The following is a 22,558-nucleotide window of genomic DNA, read 5'->3' on the forward strand; positions in this document are numbered from 1 at the left end:
TCTTAAATTCTGGCCCCTCAGGGGGTCTCTAGCTGTGAGAAGAGAATCATACTGAAAAAAAAAAGAACATTCTCTCTTTAAATAATGGCTTCATTTGATTCTGCACAAGGGCACTCCAAGAGAGGGAGAGGGTGGGGTAAGGGGAATTCCTACTGTACCCTTAGCTTAAATTAGGAAGTAAGGAACTAAAGCTGTGATGGACACAGGCCAAGTCCTTAGGACTGGACTTGCCATGGAAAACAGCAACGATCAGGCTCTTCACCTTCTGCCCTCTCCCTGGGTGCTTCTGCTTATATAAAGAACAAGGTAATGTGGTAAAGCAGTGGCTCCCCTGGTCGTGGAACCTCATCTGGCAGTTCTTTTTGGGGACTGTGCATGCAGTGCTACAGAGCAGGGCTAGAAGTGGTAACAAGGAAAGGGTTTCATACACCTACCTATTGTAAGTGCCACCTGGTCACTCAGCGAGGTGCCATCGGAGCTGGTCTTTAACTGGGCGAGTTCATCTGCTCCAGGAAAACTCTACAGGACAAAGCAGTAGTAACAAGTCAGGATATCATGCTGCGTATGCCTCTGAGACTTGCAACAGGAAACTATCAGGAGGGTGATAGAGACAAGTGAGAAAGCACAATGCAAGTTACATACAGTTTGCAACCACACATTCACTGCTTTATAGCCTTTGCCATCAGGGGCTAAGTGGATGGTCTAGTTAGAGGCCAGTGTGCTATGTTACTGACTGGGTTAAGTCCCTGATGCAGGGTAATGGGTAGGAAAGGAGATGCATTAACACTCAGAGCTCACAGGAGAGAACCATTGCTCTTAGAGTGACACCTGGTGGTCAGCCACAGCATAACTTTCTCTGCTATCTCTTGGTGCATGAAAGTTACTAGAGCAGTGCTTCCCAATCTTTTGTGGCTGTGACTCATGATTGTGGACAAATAAAACTGTGTGACTCCCCCGAGATGCAAAATAATGATGCACCTATGGAGAGCCTATCTAGGTCGTGACCCAAAAGCAGGTTTTGTGACCCCCATTTGGGAAGCTCTGTACAACAGTTATTTATTTATGTTACATTTTTATCCCACATTTTTTTTTTTTTTTTTGCAGGCTCAATGTCTCAGTGGTACTCAGTCTTCGAGACACACCCAGCCATTGGCTTTTCAGGATACCCACATTCATCTGCCTACAATATAGAGGTAATATCTGCAAATCTCTCTCATGCATGTGGATATCCTGAAACCCTACTGCCTGGGTTGTGTTCCAAAACTGGGTTGAGAACCACTGGCTTACCCGATGAAGCAGCAAACAACAGAGATGGAACAAGGGAAGCAGATGGCATGCAAAGCAAGGATTTAATAGAGAGGAATAAGAAATACAGAAGGGATTTCTTTGCTCAACTGATCACGATTGGTCCCCAGAGATCTCCATTTCTGTTACCACCACCACAATTACACAGCTTTTGGAGACTACGACATAAAACCTGGATTCCATCCCTGGCTTCAGTATTAAATTGCCCATAATCAAAGGATTGTAGGGGTTTAGAATCAGACTGAATGAATGAATGAATACAGATCGTCAACTTTCTGTCACTGGACCAAAACTTTGGAACTTGCTGCCCCCTTATCTACAATCTACAAAGAGCTACAATTCCTTTTAAGAAGATATTATACAGGCAACAAATAACACAGCCACAGTATCACCGCTGGCTGGAACTGAACATCTAGAACTAATGTCCCATCTCATTATTCCCCATAACCTTCAAGTCCAATGTCTTAATTTCATACCCATACTGTATTGTTAAGTTAGAAGCTGCCTGACCTGTTATACTATTATTGTGCTTTGTTGTCCTGTTAAACTTTCTTTATTTGTTCCAGTTGTAAGCCACTGAGAATAGCAGGTTGTTCAAATTGTTAAATAAATAGATAAATCTTAATATGATACCTCCCATCAAAAGGGGAAGGGGGCTCACCATCTGTGTGTCTGCATTGCCTTTGGGATTCTGTCAGGTATTTGTGACCTGGATTAGTCACTGTTGGAAGCAGGCTACTGGGCTAGATGGACCATTGGTCTGACCCAGTAAGTAAGGCTATTCTTATGTTCTTTGGATGTGACCATCCCCAAAGGACATTGAACTGCTGCACCATTTCAATCCTAGAGGTGGGCGATTCTCTTCTCAAGGTGTTTGAACTGCTGTGTGAGCTTCAGTTCCTCATTCCCCGTCCCTTACCTTCTGGGATTTAATATCACCAAACAGAAGGAAGGAAGCTAGCCCAGCTCACCTTGATGTAAGTGGACAGAGTCTCCTGCTTGCCCTGGTAATGCATCATGGTACCCAGTGCCACCTGCTGCACCAGCTGCTGGAAGTTTGCATTTCTGGCAACAAAATCAGTCTCACAGTTTACCTGCAGGAAGGAAACACAAAATGAATAGGATGCTGTGCTCAGAGCCACAGGGTTCAGGCACACAGCTCGGTACTGGGATCAGGGCTGCTTTCAATGGGGGGGGGGGGGGGGGGGGGGGAATATCTGGAAAACTTGGTGACAAATGCAATTCGCAGGAATCATAGGAAAGCTTGGTTTGTTTTTTGCTTGTACTGTAGATGTTTTTCTTACATAAGTACATAAGTAGTGCCATACTGGGAAAGACCAAAGGTCCATCTAGCCCAGCATCCTGTCACCGACAGTGGCCAATCCAGGTCAAGGGCACCTGGCACGCTCCCCAAACGTAAAAACATTCCAGACAAGTTATACCTAAAATGAGGAATTTTCCAGTCCATTTAATAACGGTCTATGGACTTGTCCTTTAGGAATCTATCTAACCCCTTTTTAAACTCCGTCAAGCTACACCGCCCGTACCACGTTCTCCGGCAATGAATTCCAGAGTCTAATTACACGTTGGGTGAAGAAAAATTTTCTCCGATTCGTTTTAAATTGACCACACTGTAGCTTCAACTCATGCCCTCTAGTCCTAGTATTTTTGGATAGCGTGAACAGTCGCTTCACATCCACCCGATCCATTCCACTCATTATTTTATACACTTCTATCATATCTCCCCTCAGCCGTCTCTTCTCCAAGCTGAAAAGCCCTAGCCTTCTCAGCCTCTCTTCATAGGAAAGTCGTCCCATCCCCCACTATCATTTTCGTCGCCCTTCGCTGTACCTTTTCCAATTCTACTATATCTTTTTTGAGATACGGAGACCAGTACTGAACACAATACTCCAGGTGCGGTCGCACCATGGAGCGATACAACGGCATTATAACATCCGCACACCTGGACTCCATACCCTTCTTAATAACACCCAACATTCTATTCGCTTTCCTAGCCGCAGCAGCACACTGAGCAGAAGGTTTCAGCGTATCATCGACGACGACACCCAGATCCCTTTCTTGATCCGTAACTCCTAACGCGGAACCTTGCAAGACGTAGCTATAATTCGGGTTCCTCTTACCCACATGCATCACTTTGCACTTGTCAACATTGAACTTCATCTGCCACTTGCACGCCCATTCTCCCAGTCTCGCAAGGTCCTCCTGTAATCGTTCACATTCCTCCTGCGACTTGACGACCCTGAATAGTCATCGGCGAATTTAATTACCTCACTAGTTATTCCCATCTCTAGGTCATTTATAAATACATTAAAAAGCAACGGACCCAGCACAGACCCCTGCGGGACCCCACTAACTACCCTCCTCCACTGAGAATACTGGCCACGCAATCCTACTCTCTGCTTCCTATCTTTCAACCAGTTCTTAATCCATAATAATACCCTACCTCCGATTCCATGACTCTGCTGTTGCTAGTTTTACTCTAATTTGTTTGCTTTCTTTGCTCATTTTTGGTGGTGGTTTGCCCTTTCTGAGGGTTCAAATATTTTTCAAAAAAAGTTTTTTTTTTTAATTGTCTGTACTTCCTGAGTTTTGTCCCCCTCCATTTTACTACTGGTGCACAAGTTTCTCTTTTTAATGCTCCTTTCTCCCTGCAGTATTCTTCATTTTATTCTTTTTCTGTCCTTCTCTTTTAAATATTCCTACCATCCTAACCCATTTTGGCAATTTTTCCATCCTTCATGCCACCCCGCCCTTCCCTTCCCCTTTAATCCATCCTGTTTTTTTCTCTTATGGTTGTGTGCACACGTTATTTCTGCTTCGTCTCTTTATACTTCCTTTTTACCCATTATTTTCTCTTTCCCCTAGGGTCCTTATCCTTCCTCCTTCATCCTGAAAGGGAATCAATCCCCTGCACTTTAAAATCTTAATTAGTTACCTTTTAAATTTATTTTACTGTAATAGGTTAGATTTACTGTGGGTTTTTTTTTTTATTGCTGGACCACATTTTGTAAACTGTTTCACTCAGTATGTGTCAGAGACAGCATATCAAATACGATAAAGAAATAAATTGCTGGGATTCCAGCACCATGAGTCTTCATTTTTAATTACTCGGGGGCTTTGCCCTTATTTTGTATATTCCCCTCCCCCAACATACCTGGTCCGGGTATTGCAGTAACAGTGTGACAGTCTTTGGCTGGGAGCCCTGTAATCATAAGCTCTAAATCCAGCCACTAGGTGCCACCCTTTGAGTGATCACCACATCTCCCTCTCCCCCTCGGGGGATACAGTATCCACAACCCTTGGAATGGGAAAATTCAGGGAGACCAAGACAGTGAGCTAACCTGCCCTCCCTTTCTCTAATGTGCCAACAGTATCCCTTTCCTAAATCTGTGGGCTAGGCCCAGTGATAGTAGCTCTACCACTATGGAATGGCAGTGAGGCTCTTCTTCTATAGTCTAAAGCAGTGGGTCCCAAACCTTTTTAGTTCACAGCACCCTTCGTGTCTGAGCAATTTCTTGCAGCTCCCCCCCCCCCCCCCCCCCCCCAGCCATACAGGTCTCAATCTGTTCTCTGCACAAATATAAGAGTGCTAGGGTGTCCCTATAACCAACCCCTCGAAATGACACACTAATTAAGATTTATAACAAATCACTACTCTACCTATGAAAAGTTATTCCGTTATTATAATTCCTCTTTGTACATCTGTATGCTGCACAAGCCAGAATGCTTAAAAATATAAGTGAGATTAAATAAAAAATGCTACCAACAATAAAGAATGACAACTTAGATGCAGCAACTCATAGGTTTGCTTGCTTCGTTTTGAATGGGAAGAGAAACGGAGACTGACCTATCGGTTTCAACTTTTTGACTTAATCCCGTCTCCTGTTTTCATCCAACTCCCTTAGCAGTCGCTGCGAGTCCCAAAGTCCGTCTGTTCCGTGTCCTCAGTGGCTGTGACAAAAAAAAGGATGTGCGGTGCCGCAGAAGCCTTCAGGCATGGGCTGTCGGCTCTGCTGATCCTCTGCCCCCACTGACGTCAACTTCCAGTTCCGGGGGCAGAGGACCGGCAGAACTAACAGCACATGCTTGAAGGCTGTTGCAGCCCTGCACTTGCTTTTTTTTTTGTTGTTGTTTTTCTGTTGCTGCTGTATGCAATAGTGGTTTGGGCGGGAAGAGAGGTCGGGATTTGTCGCGGCATCCCAGAGAGTTTGCTGTGGCGCACCAGGGTGCCACGGTGCACAGTTTGGGAAATGCTGATCTAAAGTGATGAGCTTAGAGGTGGAAGCAGGCAGGACAGTCCTGCTGATAGCTCCTCCTCTTCTGCATTGCAGGATGGGCTTTGCTGGGCACAGTACCTGAATCATTTCCTTATCCAGGGAAATTGCTGAAGACACAAAGCTGGGTCTCCAAACCAGTCAACTGGTTTAAATCTGGCAAGTTCTCAGGTTGCTGTGAAGATCCCAGCAATAATATCTTGGTTATCTGGGCCTTTTCTCCTGTTTAGATTTACATTCAGATTTCCAGGTAACTAAATACTTTTTTTTCACTGTTTGTTTTGGTCTGGTGGAAAATTCACAGAGGTATTAAAGAGTCTTCTAAAACCATAAAACTCAGTAATATTGAAACCCTCAGGTATGTGGTTGTGGCTAATCCCTTCCTTCCTTTAAACATCCATGCAATTCTTTCTCTTTCAATATTAAGTTACTGCAAAGGGAAGATTGAAAATGAAGCGCAGGATGTTTTCTCTTATCCCAACAGTATCCAAATAATAAGAGTGCTTTTGACTGACAAGAAGGACATTTTTACTTTCAAATGCCATTTTTCTGAAATACTAAGGGAGTAATGTTATAACTGCTCACGTTAGCACAGCTTATGGAATTCTTTCCAGCCCCTCTGGATGTGGGTATCTGTATGACTTGAGTGTGCACAGATGCTTGTGATTTTGTATCTGTGTAGGTCTGTGAGCTGAAGGGAAGAGGTGGGAGGAGAGAGTCAGTTTAAATGGGCAATTACCAAAAATTCCATTGCATTTATAAATATTTGGGGTAACTATATTCAAATACTTTCCCCAAGAGCTCACAGCAATTTTCTTAACTTCATGGAAAGACAGCAGCATGGGATATTGTGTACATGGGGAGGGAGAGGTAGTGATCCTGGTTTGAAATGAAGGTGGACACACACTAGGGTGCAGATAACCACCTCTTCGCGCTCCCTCCACCCTCACACATCTGACTCTTCGCTACTTGTGACTCCACATTCAGCTAACTAGGCCTCAAAATGTAGAACAACCTCCCCCCATACATCAGAACCCAGCCTTCTCTCTCCACCTTTAAGCGAGCTTTGAAAATTTACCTCCTCTCCATCTCCTACCCGAGTGCTACCTAGGCCTCGCTTACTTAGACCATCCTGCTCTTTTCTATTATTATCTTCCTTTTTTTTTTTTTTTACTTAACTGCTTTATGCCTATGTGAAGGGCCCAGAAGTATATCAAATGCTCTGAATGAATGAATAAATAAATACATATCTTGGGTTACAAATGGGGTGTGGGCGGTGACTACTGCGTCAGTAAGTATTAATAATTTATTAGCAAGTAAGAGGGGGTGGGATGAGGGGAGAAAAAGAAAGAAAAAAAAAAAAGCCAAATGGTCAAGTGTTGGGTTTGCACTGATCAAGACATGTTGTTGAATTGTTTCCGTTATACCGGACAACTGGGTGTCACTTGTTACCCTCCAATGTCTTGATCTGAATGTCAGTAAATAAGAAGACTTACAAATAAATAGAAAAGAAAATCAAGTGTGATAATTTATCAAAACCATTAGATGCCACTATCAACAGATTTCAAAGAATGCACTCTCCATTTAAACCACAGCATGCCACTGTCCCAGGTCAAGTATGGCCATGATTTTCTATCACTAGCAACCAGCAAGAAGCTGCATGGCTCAGGCACTAGACATCATCATACACAACAACTATTATGAAAGGTTTAGGCTTCTGTCACTCAAGGGGTGGCTCGAGGCAATATGCTGCCTGAGGTGAGGAAAGAGAAGGTACCTACCACCTCGCACCTCCACAAGGTACCCAAAAGGGGGACCCTCCAGTCAGGAAGGAGGGAAGGTCCCCTCACTCAGAACATCAGTCAGCTGCTGCCCCATGTAAAACAGAATGCAACTTATATTCCCAAGGTATATAATTTATAAACCTTTGTAATGCTGGCTATATTGAACAGCATAGTAGCAGTTTTAATTATGTAACCTAACATATTGATCCCTATTGTCACAATAAGGCCAAAGAATTGCCATATTGGGTCAGTCCATCAAGCCCAGTATTCTGGTTCCCACAGCGGCCATTCCAGGTCTCAATACCTGGCTGAATCCCCCAAAGTAGCAAGATTCCATACTACTAATCCTAGGGATAAGTCATGGCTTTCCTGAGGCCTACCTAATGGACTTTTCCTCTAGATATTTGTCCAAATCTTTTTTAAACCCAGCTATGTTGACTGCTTTTACCACATCCTCTGGCAACAAGTTCCAGAGCTCAACTATACATGGAATGAAAAAATATTTTCTCTTGTTTTAAAATGTGCTACAATGTAAGTTGATGATGTGTCCTCTAATCATTGTACCTTTTGAAAGAGTAAACAATTGATTCACGTTTACCTGTTCTACTCCAATTAAGATTTTATAAACCTCTATTTTATCTACCCTCAGCTGACTTCTCTCCAAGCTGAAGAGCCCTAATCTCTAGCACTTCCTCATATGACACCTCTTTCTACTTTTTCTAATTATCAGGACTGAACCATCTAGAGCTTTCTGGTGATGACAGTATACAACAATCATGTATTAGTATTGGAACTGGTATAGCCTCTCACTCCCAAATCTTTTACTAACCTTCGCCTCCTTCTCACCCCTCTATTCAGTATCTCTCCCAGCCCAATGTCCCCCACCACTCTCATTTCTCCATTTTAAACACATCTCCTCTCCAGCTTCCTCCCTCCTCCATGTTCAACATTTTTCCATCCTCCCCTATTCCCGTGGTTTACCATCTCCCATCTGTCCCCCTATTGCGCTTCTCTGTCTCCACTATCTCCCTTCTGCCTCTCTATTCCCCGACCCCAGTGTCCACTATCTTCCCTCTCTTTCCCTATTCCTATCCCCTTAACTATCTCCTCTCTCCCTATTCCCCCCCCCCCCATATCCACCATCTCCCTTCCGTTTCCCTATCCCCCCTCCTCATGTTCACCATCTTCCCTCTGCCTTCCTATTCCCTTGCTGCCAGTTCCCCAGGACCAAAGTCCACCACTCTAACCACTAGGCCATTCCTCCACTCCAACTGCAGCTGTCACACATCCAGGGGAGAATCAGAGGCAGGGACAGAGGCAGTGATGGATGTGTGGCTAGCCCAGAATGAGGTTCCCTACAATGGTGGCTTCACTTTGTCTAATGATAGAGCTGCTGTTACAGTCATCAGGTTTTACAGTAGAGTTTACAATGAAGAAAATTAAATACACTTCAGAATCACTAACAGCTAGCCCAGCAGGGATGGGGTAAACCAGCCATTTGGGCTGCGTAATAGCGCATGGAATGCTGCTGGTACTGAACTCCCTCTCCCACAGAAATGCACTGGGACATTTTTTTTTTTGGGGGGGGGGGAGGAGGGGGAATTTATTTCTCTGAAATCCCTGGTCCTGTTTGAGGCCCCTTTTTGACCTTGATGTTTCCTTTCCCAGGGCTTTATCCCAAATCAAATTCTATTCTGTTCAATTAAGTTTTTGGAGAATTATTTTGTTTTAAGGCAAATAGACAGACATTTTAAACTCCTTATGTATAATTTTTTCAAACATTCTGTTGAGTTAGAAAGAATAAAAAAATATATGTAACTCTGTTATGTACAGGCCCAAAGTTATCTGATGCCTTAGGTGAACTTTCAGCTATCTCCCCCCACCCCCAAAACTCAGCTTCTTCACTTACTTTCAGAGAGACAGGCCCATGTAGTGCTCAATCTTCTTATAGTTTGGTGCTTGGGAAGAGATAGGGTGGTGGTGGCAGGCTCTACAGAGGGATGAGATGAACAGGAGGTTCTCTCCTGTACTGCTGCCCCCAAATTCTGACACCCTAGGCCTAGGGAGTGGAGGAGTGGCCTAGTGGTTAGGGTGGTGGACTTTGGTCCTGGGGAACTGAGGAACTGAGTTCAATTCCCACTTCAGGCACAGGTAGCTCCTTGTGACTCTGGGCAGGTCACTTAACCCTCCATTGCCCCATGTAAGCCACACTGAGCCTGCCATGAGTGGGAAAGCGCGGGGTACAAATGTAACAAAAAAAATACCTTGTCTGCCTAGAGGTAGGGTTGGCCCTGGCTATATAGTCTTTGTCAGATTTTCAAAGCATTTTCTTTTGCTTCCAAAAACTACTCCAGGAAAACTATGCACTCACATTTACACGTGCTCCTTGGTGCTTGAATTTTCAACGTCCGGGAGTAACTGCAATCCTGCCACTGGGAACTTTTACTGAACTAGTGAGCAGGCAATTTTGTAAAACCCCATTTTCATGGGTAAAGCACTGGCTCTCCCTCTCTAAGGGCCTCTTTCACAAAGCGTTGGTAAGCCCAATGCAGGCTGGAACTACTGCCGGCCCAATGCAATAGCGGGTGGTAGTTCCGCCTTAAGTGTGCGCCATTTTCGACATGCCAGAAAAATGTATTTTATAGTGCGTTACTAACCCGGCAGTAATAGGGCATCGCCACATGCTGCTTGTTTACCACAGGAACCCTTACCGCTACCTCAATGGATGGCGGTAAGTGCCCCCCTCATGGCCACATGGTAAGAGTAGTCTTACCGAATGGCCATTTTTTTTAGGGGCTTTTTACTCGCTGCGGAAAAGAGGGCCCTGGTGTGCAGGGAAAAAAAGGCCCCTACCACTACCGCAGGGCCCTTTTTCCTGCAGCTTAGTAAAAGGACCCCTTTAAAAAATTTTAGAGCACAAGGGGCTCTTTTACTAAGCTGCACTAGAGGCTAACGCGCGCCAAACGCAGCTTAAAAGGTTTACCATGGGATTTATTTATTTATTGGTTCTTACATCCCATATTATTCAAAAACAATATCAGTTCATTGTGGCTTACATACATTACAAAAGCTGAATTACGAGTGAGATTTGAAGATTTCAAAAAGAAAGAACAATTTTACAACTAGTACAGTGTTATGATGGTCAATGGAAATTAATTAGTATCTTGAGATTAATACTCAGGCATCCTGTGGTAATTTTGGCAGTAGCATATGCAAACCGTGCACAAAATAATTTTTTTTCCTGGGGGGAGAGTGATTGGGCGTTTCTGCACTAATCAGCGCATCTACATTACTGTGCAATGACTGATTAGCACAGGATTAGCACATAAGCCCTTTACCACCTACAAAATGGGTGGCAGTAAGTGCTCATGCAATAAGTTTTGTTAATAGTCACGTGTTTATGGCAACATTAGCGCATGGCCATTAATTAAAAAAAATAAAAAAACTGGCCATTTTCCGGCTGCAGGAAAAATGGCCTTGATGTGTAGAAAAAAATAGTCTAAGGCCAACTTTTCCCACAGCTAAGTAAAAGGGCCCCTAAATTTGTATAGATGTGAGCTACAGGAAACTCAAATGCCTGAAAGCAACTTCAGAACAGATGTGCTCCTCCTCAGGGCTCCAACAGAAGCTGCATTTTAAAAATGCAGACAGCACCCCCCCCCCCCCCCCCCCCCCCCCCCGCGGCTATAAGACTTACCTCTACCATCACGGCACAGTTTCCCTCCTGAAGGAGACCAATCAGGCCTTCTGCCGTCTTTCTTCCCTTAAGCTTGGATGCTTTGCTCCACCCCTGCTTCTGAGCCTCATCATGAAGCCAAGCCTCTGCCTATGAGCCACAAAGGGGAAGAAAAAACAGGCTGATTTATCTTTATACATCACAACTGGAAAAAAGAAAAAGTTACAAACAAGGGCAATGGAATGAAAAGCCTGTTATATGTTTCCTTGAAAAGATGGCTAAAATCATTGCTGATCTGAAGTACCCTTGTGAAAAAAATACTGCATTGTCACCGCACAGCGCAAGACATTCAATAAAGTTCCAGTATTTCAAAATAAAAAGTGCTATTTATGCACTGGAATCAATGGTAAAATAAATAACTAAATAACTACATTCCAGGCATCAAGGGGGCTTGTAGTTACTGCAAATTTTATTTTTGAAGTGGATACAGTCAGAGCCAGTCTAACCACTAGGCAAGACCAGGCAGTTGCCTAGGCAGCAGAGTACAGAAGTACATAAGTATTGCCACACTGGGACAGACCAACAGTCCATCAAGACCAGCATCCTGTTGCCAACAATGGTCAATCCAGGTCACAAGTACCTGGCAAGATCCCGAAAAAGTTCAATACATTTTATGCTGCTAATCTCAGAAATCAGCAGTTGATTTTCCACAAGTCAATTTAATAATGGTCTATGGACATTTCCTTTAGGAAACTGTCCAGACTGTTTTAAAACCCCGCTAAGCTAACCGCCTTTACCAAATTCTCTGGAAGGAATTCCAGAGTTTAATTACACGTTGAGTGAAGAAATATTTTCTCTGATTTGTATTAAATTTACTACTTTGCAGCTTCATCGCATGCCCCCTAGTTCTAGTATTTTTGGAAAGAATAAACAAACGATTCACGTCCACCCATTCCACTCCACTAATTATTTTATAGACCTCTATCATATCTCCCCTCAGCCATCTTTTCTCCAAGCTGAAGAGCCCTAGATGCTTCAGCCTTTCCTCATTGAGAAGTCGTCCCATTCCCTTTACCATTTTTATCACCCTTCTCTGTAACATAGTAAATGACGACAGATGAAGACCTGTACAGTCCATCCAGTCTGCCCAACACGATAAACTCATTTTACATGGTATGTGATACTTTATATGTATACCTGAGTTTGATTTGTCCTTGCCTTTCTAAGGGCACAGACCGTAGAAGTCTGCCCAGTACTGTTCTTGTACTAAGTTCTGAAGCTAACATCGAAGCCCCTTAAAATTTACACTCCAGCCCATCCCTATCTATTCAGTCACGATCAGGGCGTAGACCGTAGAAGTCTGCCAAGCTCCCGTTTTGTTTACAATTACCGGTGTCACCACCCAATCTCCACTAAGATTCCATGGAACCATTCCTTCTAAACAGGATTCCTTTGTGTTTATCCCACGCATGTTTGAATTCCATTACCGTTTTCATCTCCACCACCTCCCGCGGGAGGGCATTCCACATATCCACCACCCTCTCCGTGAAAAAATACTTCCTGACATTAGTCCTGAGTCTGCCCCCCTTCAACCTCAATTCATGTCCTCTAGTTCTACCGCCTTCCCGTCTCCGGAAAAGGTTCATTTGCGGATTAATACCTTTCAAATATTTGAATGTCTGTATCACATCACCCGTTTCTCCTTTCCTCCAAGGTATACATTTTCAGGTCAGCAAGTCTCTCCTCATACGGTTTGCAACGCGAATCCCATACCATTTTCGTAGCTTTTCTTTGAACCGCTTCCAGTCTTTTTACATCTTTAGCAGGATATGGCCTCCAAAACTGAACACAATACTCCAAGTGGGGCCTCACCAACGACTTGTAGAGGGGAATCAACACCTTCTTTCTTCTGCTGGTTATGCCCTCTCTACGCAGCCTAGCATCCTTCTGGCCACGGCCGCCGCCTCGTCGCATTGATTCTTCACCTTCAGATCCTCCGACACAAACACCCCAAGGTCTCTCTCCTGAGTCGAGCTTACTAATCTCTCCCCTCCTATCTGGTATCTCTCTTTTGGGTTTCCGCACCCCAAGTGCATCACTCTACAATTCTTGGCATTAAATTTTAACTTATCTTTCTCTGGGGTAACCAAACGTTCTGGTTTCGTTTATATAATAACCCAATAGGAAACCGGAGTAATATGGGATTACTGAGCACTATTACTTTACAAAGATAGTAATATGAAATTAACATATATAGTAGAAAACTGACTTTAATAGCATATATAAAATACAAAAAAAAACCGGTTTCCTATTGGGTTATTACAGTTCAGCCTTCCTCCCGCCCTCCCTCCAACCCAACGAGCAACAGGCCGCCCGCCCGTCCTCCCTCCCAGCACCAGGAACCCCCCTCCTCCTAAAATTTAAAAAGCGTACCTCCTCGGCTCGGAGTCGGGGTTTAGGTGGCGTGCGTCCGTAGCGGCAGCGAAGCGCCCATAGGCGGGAGCAGAGCTTGAGAGACAGGGAAGGCCGAAGGCGCGTCGAGCGAAGCACACGCGCTTCGCTGCCGCTACGGACACACGCCGCCTTAACTCCGACTCCGAGGTACGCTTTTTAAATTTTAGGAGGAGGGGGTTCCTGGTGCTGGGAGGGAGGGTGGGAGGGAGGCCTGGTGTTGGGTGCTGGGTGGGAGGGAGGCCTGATGGTGGGTGCTGGGTGGGAGGGAAGCCTGGTGCTGGGTGCTGCCAGGTGCTGGGAGGGAGGGCAGGGGGGAGAGGAGGGTGGCTGGACATTTGTGGCTGGAGGGGAGAGGTGGGTTGCTGGACATTTGTGGCTGGAGGGGAGAGGATGGTTGCTGGACATGGATGGAGGGCAAGAAATGAAGAAGAAAGGAGAAAAGTAAAGAAATCAATGGAAAGGAAGCCCTGGAAACGGAGTTAAGAGAACAGAAAGAGAGCAGCAGAATCAGCGACTAGAACCAATATGGATAGAAAAACAAAATCACCAGACAACAAAGGTAGGAAAAATCATTTTATTTTCATTTTTGTGTTTGGAATATGTCAAATTGGAGAATTTACATCTGCTGTCTTATTTTGCACTGGGTATACTGGAGCTGTAACAGCTTATAGAAATGATTTATAATGGAAGAAAATCATGTTATTTTTTTCTCCTATACTAGTATAATATTTTCAATGATGTCTGTTTATATGCACCATGGCTGGTGTAAGGGGTGTGGCTATCATAGGGGTGGAGTCATATGTGGTGACCCCGCCCATAATGAGTACCGGCACTTTGCGATAAATAATTCGATTTTGGGTTGCTGTTTGGGCACTCGGTCTCTAAAAGGTTCGCCATCACTGGGTTATTATATTAAATTTTAACTGCCAGACCCTCGACCATTCTTCTAACGTTCGGAGATCCCTTCTCATCGTTTCTACTCCCTCCAGGGTATCATCTCTATTAGCTATTTTGGTGTCATCCGCAAAAAGGCACACCTTTTCTTCCAACCCTTCAGCAATATCTCCCACAAATATATTAAACAGAATAGGCCCCAGCACCGACCCCTGAGGAACTCGTCGGTTTCTAAAAAATTAACTATTCTTTCAGCAGCGACTCCATTATTTTTCCTATCACCGACGTGAGACTTACCGGTCTGTAGTTTCCCACTTCTTCCCTGTCTCCACGTTTGTGAAGAGGGACCACATCCGCTCATCTTCAATCTCCCGGAACCTCTCCCGTCTCTAAAGATCTATTACATAAATCTTTAAGAGGTTCCGCCAGAACCTCCCTGAGCTCCTTCAGTAGTGCGGGGTACAAATGTAATAAATAAATAAATCTTGGGATGCATCCCATCTGGCCCCATAGCTTTGTTCACCTTCAGATTCTCCAGCTGTTTATAAACGCTTTCTTCCATAAACGGCGCAGTATCCACTCAATTCCCAGACATTCCCTCGGCAGCCAACCACGGTCCTTCTCCAGGATTTTCCTCCGTGAACACCGAAAAGAAATAATTGTTTAGCATGTTCGCTTTATCTTCATCACTCTCCATATAGCCATTCTCATTATCTTTCAGTCTCGCAATTCCATTCCTATCTCTTCTCCTTTCTCCAATATATCTGAAAAAGGTCTTGTCACCTCTCTTTACATCTTTAGCCATTTTTTTCTTCTGCTCGCGCTTTCACTAGCCATATTTCTCTCTTCGTTTCTTTCATTTTAATCCGATAATCTTTCCCGTGATCCTCTCATTGCGTTCTTTTGTGCCTCTTTTGCTCTTATTTTTTCAGCTACTTGTTTGGAGAACCATATAGGCTTCCTGCTTCTCTTGTTTTTGTTTACTTTCCTCACAAAAAGATCAGTCGCCATATTTAGAGCAGCCTTTAGCTTGGACCACTTCTCCTATGGCTTCCCACGCCAACAGCTCCTTCTTCAGGTATTCCCCCATTTTATCAAAATCAGTATGTCTGAAATCCAAAACTTTGAGTCGTGTGTGTCCGCACTCCGCCCTTATATCAAACCATACGGTGTGATGATCACTATTACATAGGTGGGCACCCACCCAGATATCGGAAACACTACCTCCATTAGTGAGCGCTAGATCCAGCATCAACCCCTCGTGGATTCCGTCACCATTTGTCTGAGCAAGGCACTTTGACAGGCATCCACAATCTCCCTACTTCTTTCCGATTCTACAGACGGGACGTTCCAATTCATGTCAGACAAATTGAAATCTCCCAACAGTAGCACCTCCCCTTTCATACCAATCTTTTGTACCTTTTCTAATTCCACTATATCTTTTTGGAGATGCGCTGACCAGAATTGAACACAATATTCGAGATGCGGTCGCACCATGGATCGATACAAAAAAATTATAATGTCCTCATTTTTGTCTTCCATTCCTTTCCTAATAATACCTAACATTCTATTTGCTTTCTTAGCCGCCGCAGCACACTGAACAGAGGATTTCAACGTATCATCAACAATGACGCAGAGATCCCTTTCTTGGTCGGTGACTCCTAACGTGGAGCCTTGCATTATGTAGCTATAGTTCGGGTTCCTCTTTCCCATATGAATCACTTTGCACTTGCTCACATTAAACGTCATCTGCCATTTAGACTCCCAGTCTCGTAAGGTCCTCTTATAATTTTTCACAATCTTCTCACAATTTAACAACTTTGAATATCTTTGTCGTCAGCAAATTTAATTACCTCACTAGTTACTCCTACCTCTAGATCATTTATAAATATGTTAAACAGCAGCGGTCCCAGCACAGATCCCTGAGGAACCCCACTATCTACCCTTCTCCATTGAGAATAAAGACCATTTAAACCTACTCTCTGTTTTCTATCCTTCAACCAGATTTTAATCCACCATAGGACAAAACCTCTTATCCCATGACTCTCCAAATTCTTCTGGAGTCTTTCATGAGGCACTTTGTCAAACACCTTTTGAAAATCCAGATACACTATCAACCGGCTCGCCTTTATCCACGTTTGTTCACCCCTTCAAAGAAACGTAATAGATTGGTGAGGCAAGATTTCACTAAATCCATGCTTTTCAATATGCTTTGTAATTTTGTTCTTTATAATAGTCTCTACCATTTTGCCCGGCACCAACGTCAGGCTCACTGGTCTATAATTTCCCGGATCCCCTCTAGAACCTTTTTAAAATATCGGCGTTACATTGGTCACCCTCCAATCTTCCGGTACCACGCTCGATTTTAAAGAAAAATTACATATTACTAACAATAGTTCTGTCAGTTCATTTTTCAATTCTATCAGTACTCTGGGATGAATACCATCCGGTCCAGGAGATTTGCTACTCTTCAATTTGTCAAATTATCTTCTAGGCTTACAGAGATTTCATTCAGTTTCTTCGACTCATCAGCTTTGAATACCATTTCTGGAACCGGTATCTCTCCCAAATCTTCCTCGGTGAAGACTGAAGCAAAGAATTCATTTAATCTATCCGCTATGGCTTTGTCTTCCCTGATTGCCCCTTTTACCCCTAGAGGTCTATCTGATTCTTTTGCCAGCTTCTTGCTTTTCATATACCTAAAAAATTTTTTACTATGTGTTTTCACCTCCAACGCAATCTTTTTTTCAAAGTCCCTCTTTGCCTTCCTTACCAGCGCTTTGCATTTGACTTGACATTCCTTATGCTGTTTCTTATTATTTTCAGTCAGTTCCTTCATCCATTTTCTGAAGGATTTTCTTTTAGCTCTAATAGTTTCCTTCACCTCACTTTTTAACCATGCCAGCTGTCATTTGGTCTTCTTCCCTCCTTTTTTAATACACAAAATATATTTTGCCTGGGCTTTCAGGATGTTATTTTTGAACAACATCCACGCCTAATGTAAATTTTTGACCCTCGCAGCTGCTCCTCCAAATTTTTTTCACCTTTCTTCTCATTTTATCATAGTCTCCCTTTGAAAGTTAAATGCTAATGTATTGGAGTTCCTGTTTATACTTACTCCAAAGCTAATATCAAATTTGAACATATTACGATCACTCTTATCAAGCGGCCCTATCATAATTACCTCCCGAACCAGATCAAAGCAGAGCAAAGTGTCCTGACAGCCACACAAAGAACCATTAGCACATTCATTTACTTACAGGGAGGGCAGGCTATTTTGTCTTTAGTCCACTTAACCCCCCATTGCCCCGGGTACAAAACTTAGATTGTGAGCCCACTATGGGCACAAAAAATACCTGCACTAACCCTTCAATGCTGCCAAGGACCTGCCGGTGAATATCTCATACTAGCCGTTGAGCCCGTAAAAATGGGCTAGTAAGGAAGGGGGGGGGGGGTTTGAAAGGCCCCCCCCCCCCGGATAGGTTGCCGCCACCCCTCCCCCCCGGAGTCGCCGCCGCCCCCTCCTCCCCGGAGTCCCCTCCGCCACCCGGGCCGGTACCTGGCTTCACTATTCAAAGCGCCGGAACGCAGCACACAGCTCATCTGAGCTGCCATCGGCCTTCCTTCTTCTCTGCGTGTGTTCCGCCCTCGTGTGACGTAACGTCGGCGAGGGCGGGACACAGGCAGGTAAGGAAGGCCAACGGCAGCTCAGATGAGCTGTGTGCTGCGTTCCGGCGGTTTGAATAATTAAGCCAGGTACCCGGGCCGGGTGGAGGGTGGGTGGCGGCGGTGACTCCGGGTGGGTGGGGGGAGCGGTAGCGGCAACCCTGGGGGGGGGGAGCGGTGATGACGGCGGTTCCCTCACTCGCATGTGCGCAGGTTCCCTCTCTGTCACGCCCCCGTCATCACGTATTGACGCGGGGGCGGGACAGAGAGGGTCTCTACTGCGCATTTGCGAGTGAGTATGCCTCTTGCCAATTATATGTTTGATTGGAGCTCATTTTCAAAAGAGAAAAACATCCAAAAAGTGGCATAAATCTGCTTTTAGAGGTTTTTCTCAACAAAAGCATCCAAATTGGTATATTCAAAACCAATTTTAGACATTTTTCTATGAAGTCCATCAGAAACGCATTCAAATCACAAGGGGGTGTGTCAGACGTTTTGAGCTAGACCTGTTTTTAGAACGAATAAAGCATCAAAAGGTGCCCTAAATGACCAGATGACTGCTGCAGGGAATGAGGGATGACCTCTCCTTACTCCCCCCAGTGGTCACTGACCCCCCCCCCCCCCCAAAAAAAAAAATATTATTTGCCAGCCTCAGATATTACACTCAGGTCCATTAGAACAGCATGCAGGTCCCTGCAGTAGTCTAGTGGTGGGTGCAGTGCACTGCAGACAGGTGGACCCAGGCTCATACCTCCCCGTTACACTTGTGGAAAAAACTAAGTCCTCCAAAATTCACCAGAAACCCACTGTACCCACATATAGGTGCCCCCGTCACCTGCAAGGGCTATAGTAGTGGTTTACAGTTGGGGGTAGTGGATTTTGGGGGGCTCAGCAGAAAATATAAGGGAGCAATAGTGAAATCTGTACCTGGGAGCATTTTATGAAGTCCAGTACAGTGCTGGCTAGGGTGCCCTACTGCTTTCCTGGGACATCTGGGGGACCAATCTACTAAAAATCCTGGCTCCTCCTACATCCCAATGGTTTGATTTTGTGCATTTTGCACTTGGACTTTTTTTTTTTTTAATGGACCAAAAAAACAAAACATCTAAATCACTAAACCTTGTTCAAAACAGTATTTTTAGAAAAAAAAAAAAAAGACATATTTCTTTTTTGAAAATGACCTTCCTTTCTATTCAGATTTTCGACGGTTTTTGCAAATGTCCAAAGTTGGACTTAGACATCATATCGAAAATGTCCTTCATTGTGTATTAAAATCCCATTTCTCTCATCCCATTTGTCCTCCTCAGTAGTTTCCCTAGTGGGCAGGTTCCAGAAGGAGTAAGGTTAAATTCCCTCTTTTGACTTGTGTGATTCAAATGGAGTTTTTTTTTCTTTTCACCTAGTTCCCTTCCTTTCATGCTTCTAATTTTTCCATTTCTACTCCTCACCTTTCTTTCCCTTTGCCTATCTTTCTTTTCACTCTTCTTATGAATGCCCTTCCCCCCATTTCCTTCCTGTCCTTGGCCTTGCTGTGCTGCCAAAGAAACAATTCTTCCTCTGCACAAATGGCTCAGCTCCAGTTTGAGCTGTATGGTGCAGGAACTGTACAGCTGGTCTCATGAGCTCAAATCTTCCAAGAATAGAGACCATCAGAGTAGCAGAATCCTGCACCATGTGGCTCAAACTTGAGCCGAGTCACGCTGTGCACTGGTGGTGCAGCAACAATCACAAGGACACAAAATCCCAGACATTAGGGTATAATTTTTAGGCACTATAGTGACCTGGGATTTGTCAATCCCTGTATTAAGTCCAACTTATTATCAATAATAATATTTTGCTGCATGCATACTCCAGTAAGAAATGACAATTAAAGGAAACCAGTTCTTTCAAGAAGTATACGAACAATTATAGTTTTGCACAACAGAGGGAAAGTCCAGCAAAGGAAGACCGAGACAACCTGACAACTCTACAGCTGGTCTTTTTCCCAGCCAACACGTACCTGTTTAAGATCATTGTTGAATTTATCCAGGGCCTGCTTACATTTCACAAAAGAATAGCCAGTTTGTCGTCTTAGTTTTACTAAGAGACTTTTGTCGGAAGCCAACAGTCTGGTCTCGGAATGAAAGTATCTGGCCTGGTGTAAGGGAAACACCTATGGAAATAAACACAGGCAAAAAGTTATATACTCCAAAAATGGAAGAAAATGCAATAGAAGAGCAACAGCAAGACATCGTCATAGATAAAACGAGCTCTAAGATTTTAAGGGGTGAAGATCTAGCCTAGTGATTGATGTGCTTACTAAACATGAATAGTGAGAAATATTGGCCAAATCTCACTCAATAGGAGTGTGTCACACTCATGAGAAGGCTTTCCCACTCTCATGCTTTCTAAGCCTCTTCTCTCACTCATCTGAGCCTCAGGGCTAGTGCCCTGCTCCTGATTGTATTTTCATGAGGCAAGCCTAAGAGAAGAAAAATCCTATTGTCCCTGTCACTAGGAAAAAAAATCAAAACACACATTCCTATTTATTGCTTCTTCTTGCTCCATTCTATTTACCTATACAGGTGCTCTGAAATCTATGTGCATATTTTCAGCCATAAAGGGATTGATGCTATAAATCTTGCATTAGAGCTATACACTAGTACATAAGTAATGCCACACTGGGAAAAGACCAAGGGTCCATCGAGCCCAGCATCCTTTCCACGACAGCGTCCAATCCAGGCCAAGGGCACCTGGCAAGCTTCCCAAACGTACAAATATTCAAACATTCTATACACTCTGTCAATGGCTTCCTAATGAACCCATAGAAATTTCACCTAGTCCTGTAACCAAATATTATGCAAATGAATTGTTAGCAAAAAATCTGCTCTAACACAGGAGATCAAAAACATGGACACATGGGTGTGTGCTAGCAGCAGCATACATATTTGTACACAAAAAAAATGTACCAGCACTTAGTTGCATGTACATGAACAAGTGCTGAAATGCTAGTTTGTGCATAAATATAATTTATTGTCCCGTGTAAATGGTCAGAACAGAAGTTCAGAACTTTACTGCACACTGTAGCTCCTCATCACCTACTGTTTTTGTGACCCACCCCTCCAACAAAGCTAGAAAAATGTTGCAGATCCTTCATGCCCATAATAAAGAGAAAGAAACTGGCATGAAATCCTCATCAATTGGCGATTGCTAAAGAATGAGCTACCTTTTTACACTTCCTCAGACTTGGCATTAAAGCCATGGCATCAGGGGATCCTGCGCTCATCCTTCAGGTCTTCTGGGCACTCCTCTGCATCTGCCTTTAATAGTAATGGCTCATTATCATGAGATAATGGGCCATTACTAAGGACTGTATGCTGTCTACCCGAGTATTTGCTCATATTTAGCTTAAGCACAAAACTTCTTTGAATATAGGGGGCCCATGGTAGTATTCAGAAGCCTCCTGCACGTTATTACATTGCTTTCAATTTTGGGCTAGGAAAGTTATCCATATTGCCTCCACTTTTTATGTTCAAAGGCTCCAAAGAAAAACAAATATCATATTAGGATACCTTCCCTCCCCCCCCCCCCCCCCCCAATTTGCAAAGCAATAACACATAAATCTTTATACTCTAGAAGACACATTGCCTAAACAATTCTTTCTGAGAAAGCTCGTCCTTGAAATCTCTGGGGATGTCACGTAAACGCTGCACTTTTCCTTCCACAATCTTAAGCATATCAATATTCCTGCACTCCATTGCTCGGGCAAGAGATTGGAGTGGAAGGAGTAAAGAGAGAAAGCCCACCCAACCCTATCCCTGCCCATCTCACCTTCGCTCGCAGAACTCTAAACAGACCGCACACAATCATATCCATCCAGCACCCTGAGCTAGAAGCGAACAGCGAAGTGCAGCAAGAACGTCATACATTGTCGGGGGAGAGAGAGCAAGAACGCGCACAATGATGACATCACGGGGAGACCGTATGATGTCGAGTGTGCGTGTGGAGGGTCTGCTACGGTGGCCCTCAAGAGACAAAGCTCTCGGGAAGGTATTGTGTGGCATTGTGTAGCCAAGGAAAAAGGAGGGGAGGGGTGGGTGCGAAATCATGTGATCATTTAGAACTTTATTGGGTGGTGAGAATCACTTAGATTCAGATAATTTTATTGGCATAACAGCAAGTTTTATATATCTTCTTTCCTCCTCGAAATGCACCACCTGTTCCTCTGATCCCATCCCCACCAACCTACTCAACACCATCTCCCATACTGTCACCCCCGCCATCTGTCGCATCCTCAACCTCTCTTTCTCCACTGCAACTGTCCCTGACACCTTCAAGCACGCCGTTGTCACACCTCTCCTCAAAAAACCTTCACTTGACCCTACCTGCCCCTCCAACTACCGCCCCATCTCTCTTTTACCCTTCCTTTCCAAAATACTTGAGTGCGCCGTTCACAGCCGCTGCCTTGATTTTCTCTCCTCTCATGCCATCCTCGATCCACTTCA

General features: G+C 44.1%; 1 protein-coding gene across 1 annotated transcript in view; it reads right to left on the reverse strand.

Moving 5' to 3' along the window:
• The window catches only part of TSFM (Ts translation elongation factor, mitochondrial), a 25,222-nt gene extending 3,199 nt beyond the window's left edge, over positions 1-22,023 (reverse strand). The window contains exons 1-4 of the mRNA XM_030198302.1: positions 21,885-22,023; positions 20,074-20,226; positions 11,082-11,210; positions 2,277-2,399 (exon numbers count right to left, since the gene is read on the reverse strand). Coding sequence (XP_030054162.1) covers positions 2,277-2,399; positions 11,082-11,210; positions 20,074-20,226; positions 21,885-21,929 — 450 coding nt within the window. The 5' untranslated portion in view covers positions 21,930-22,023. The remainder of the gene's footprint in view (positions 1-2,276; positions 2,400-11,081; positions 11,211-20,073; positions 20,227-21,884) is intronic.
• Between the last annotated feature and the right edge of the window lie 535 nt (positions 22,024-22,558).

This window comes from Microcaecilia unicolor, chromosome 3 (assembly GCF_901765095.1).
Source record: "Microcaecilia unicolor chromosome 3, aMicUni1.1, whole genome shotgun sequence".
NCBI classification, from domain to species: Eukaryota; Metazoa; Chordata; class Amphibia; order Gymnophiona; family Siphonopidae; genus Microcaecilia; species Microcaecilia unicolor.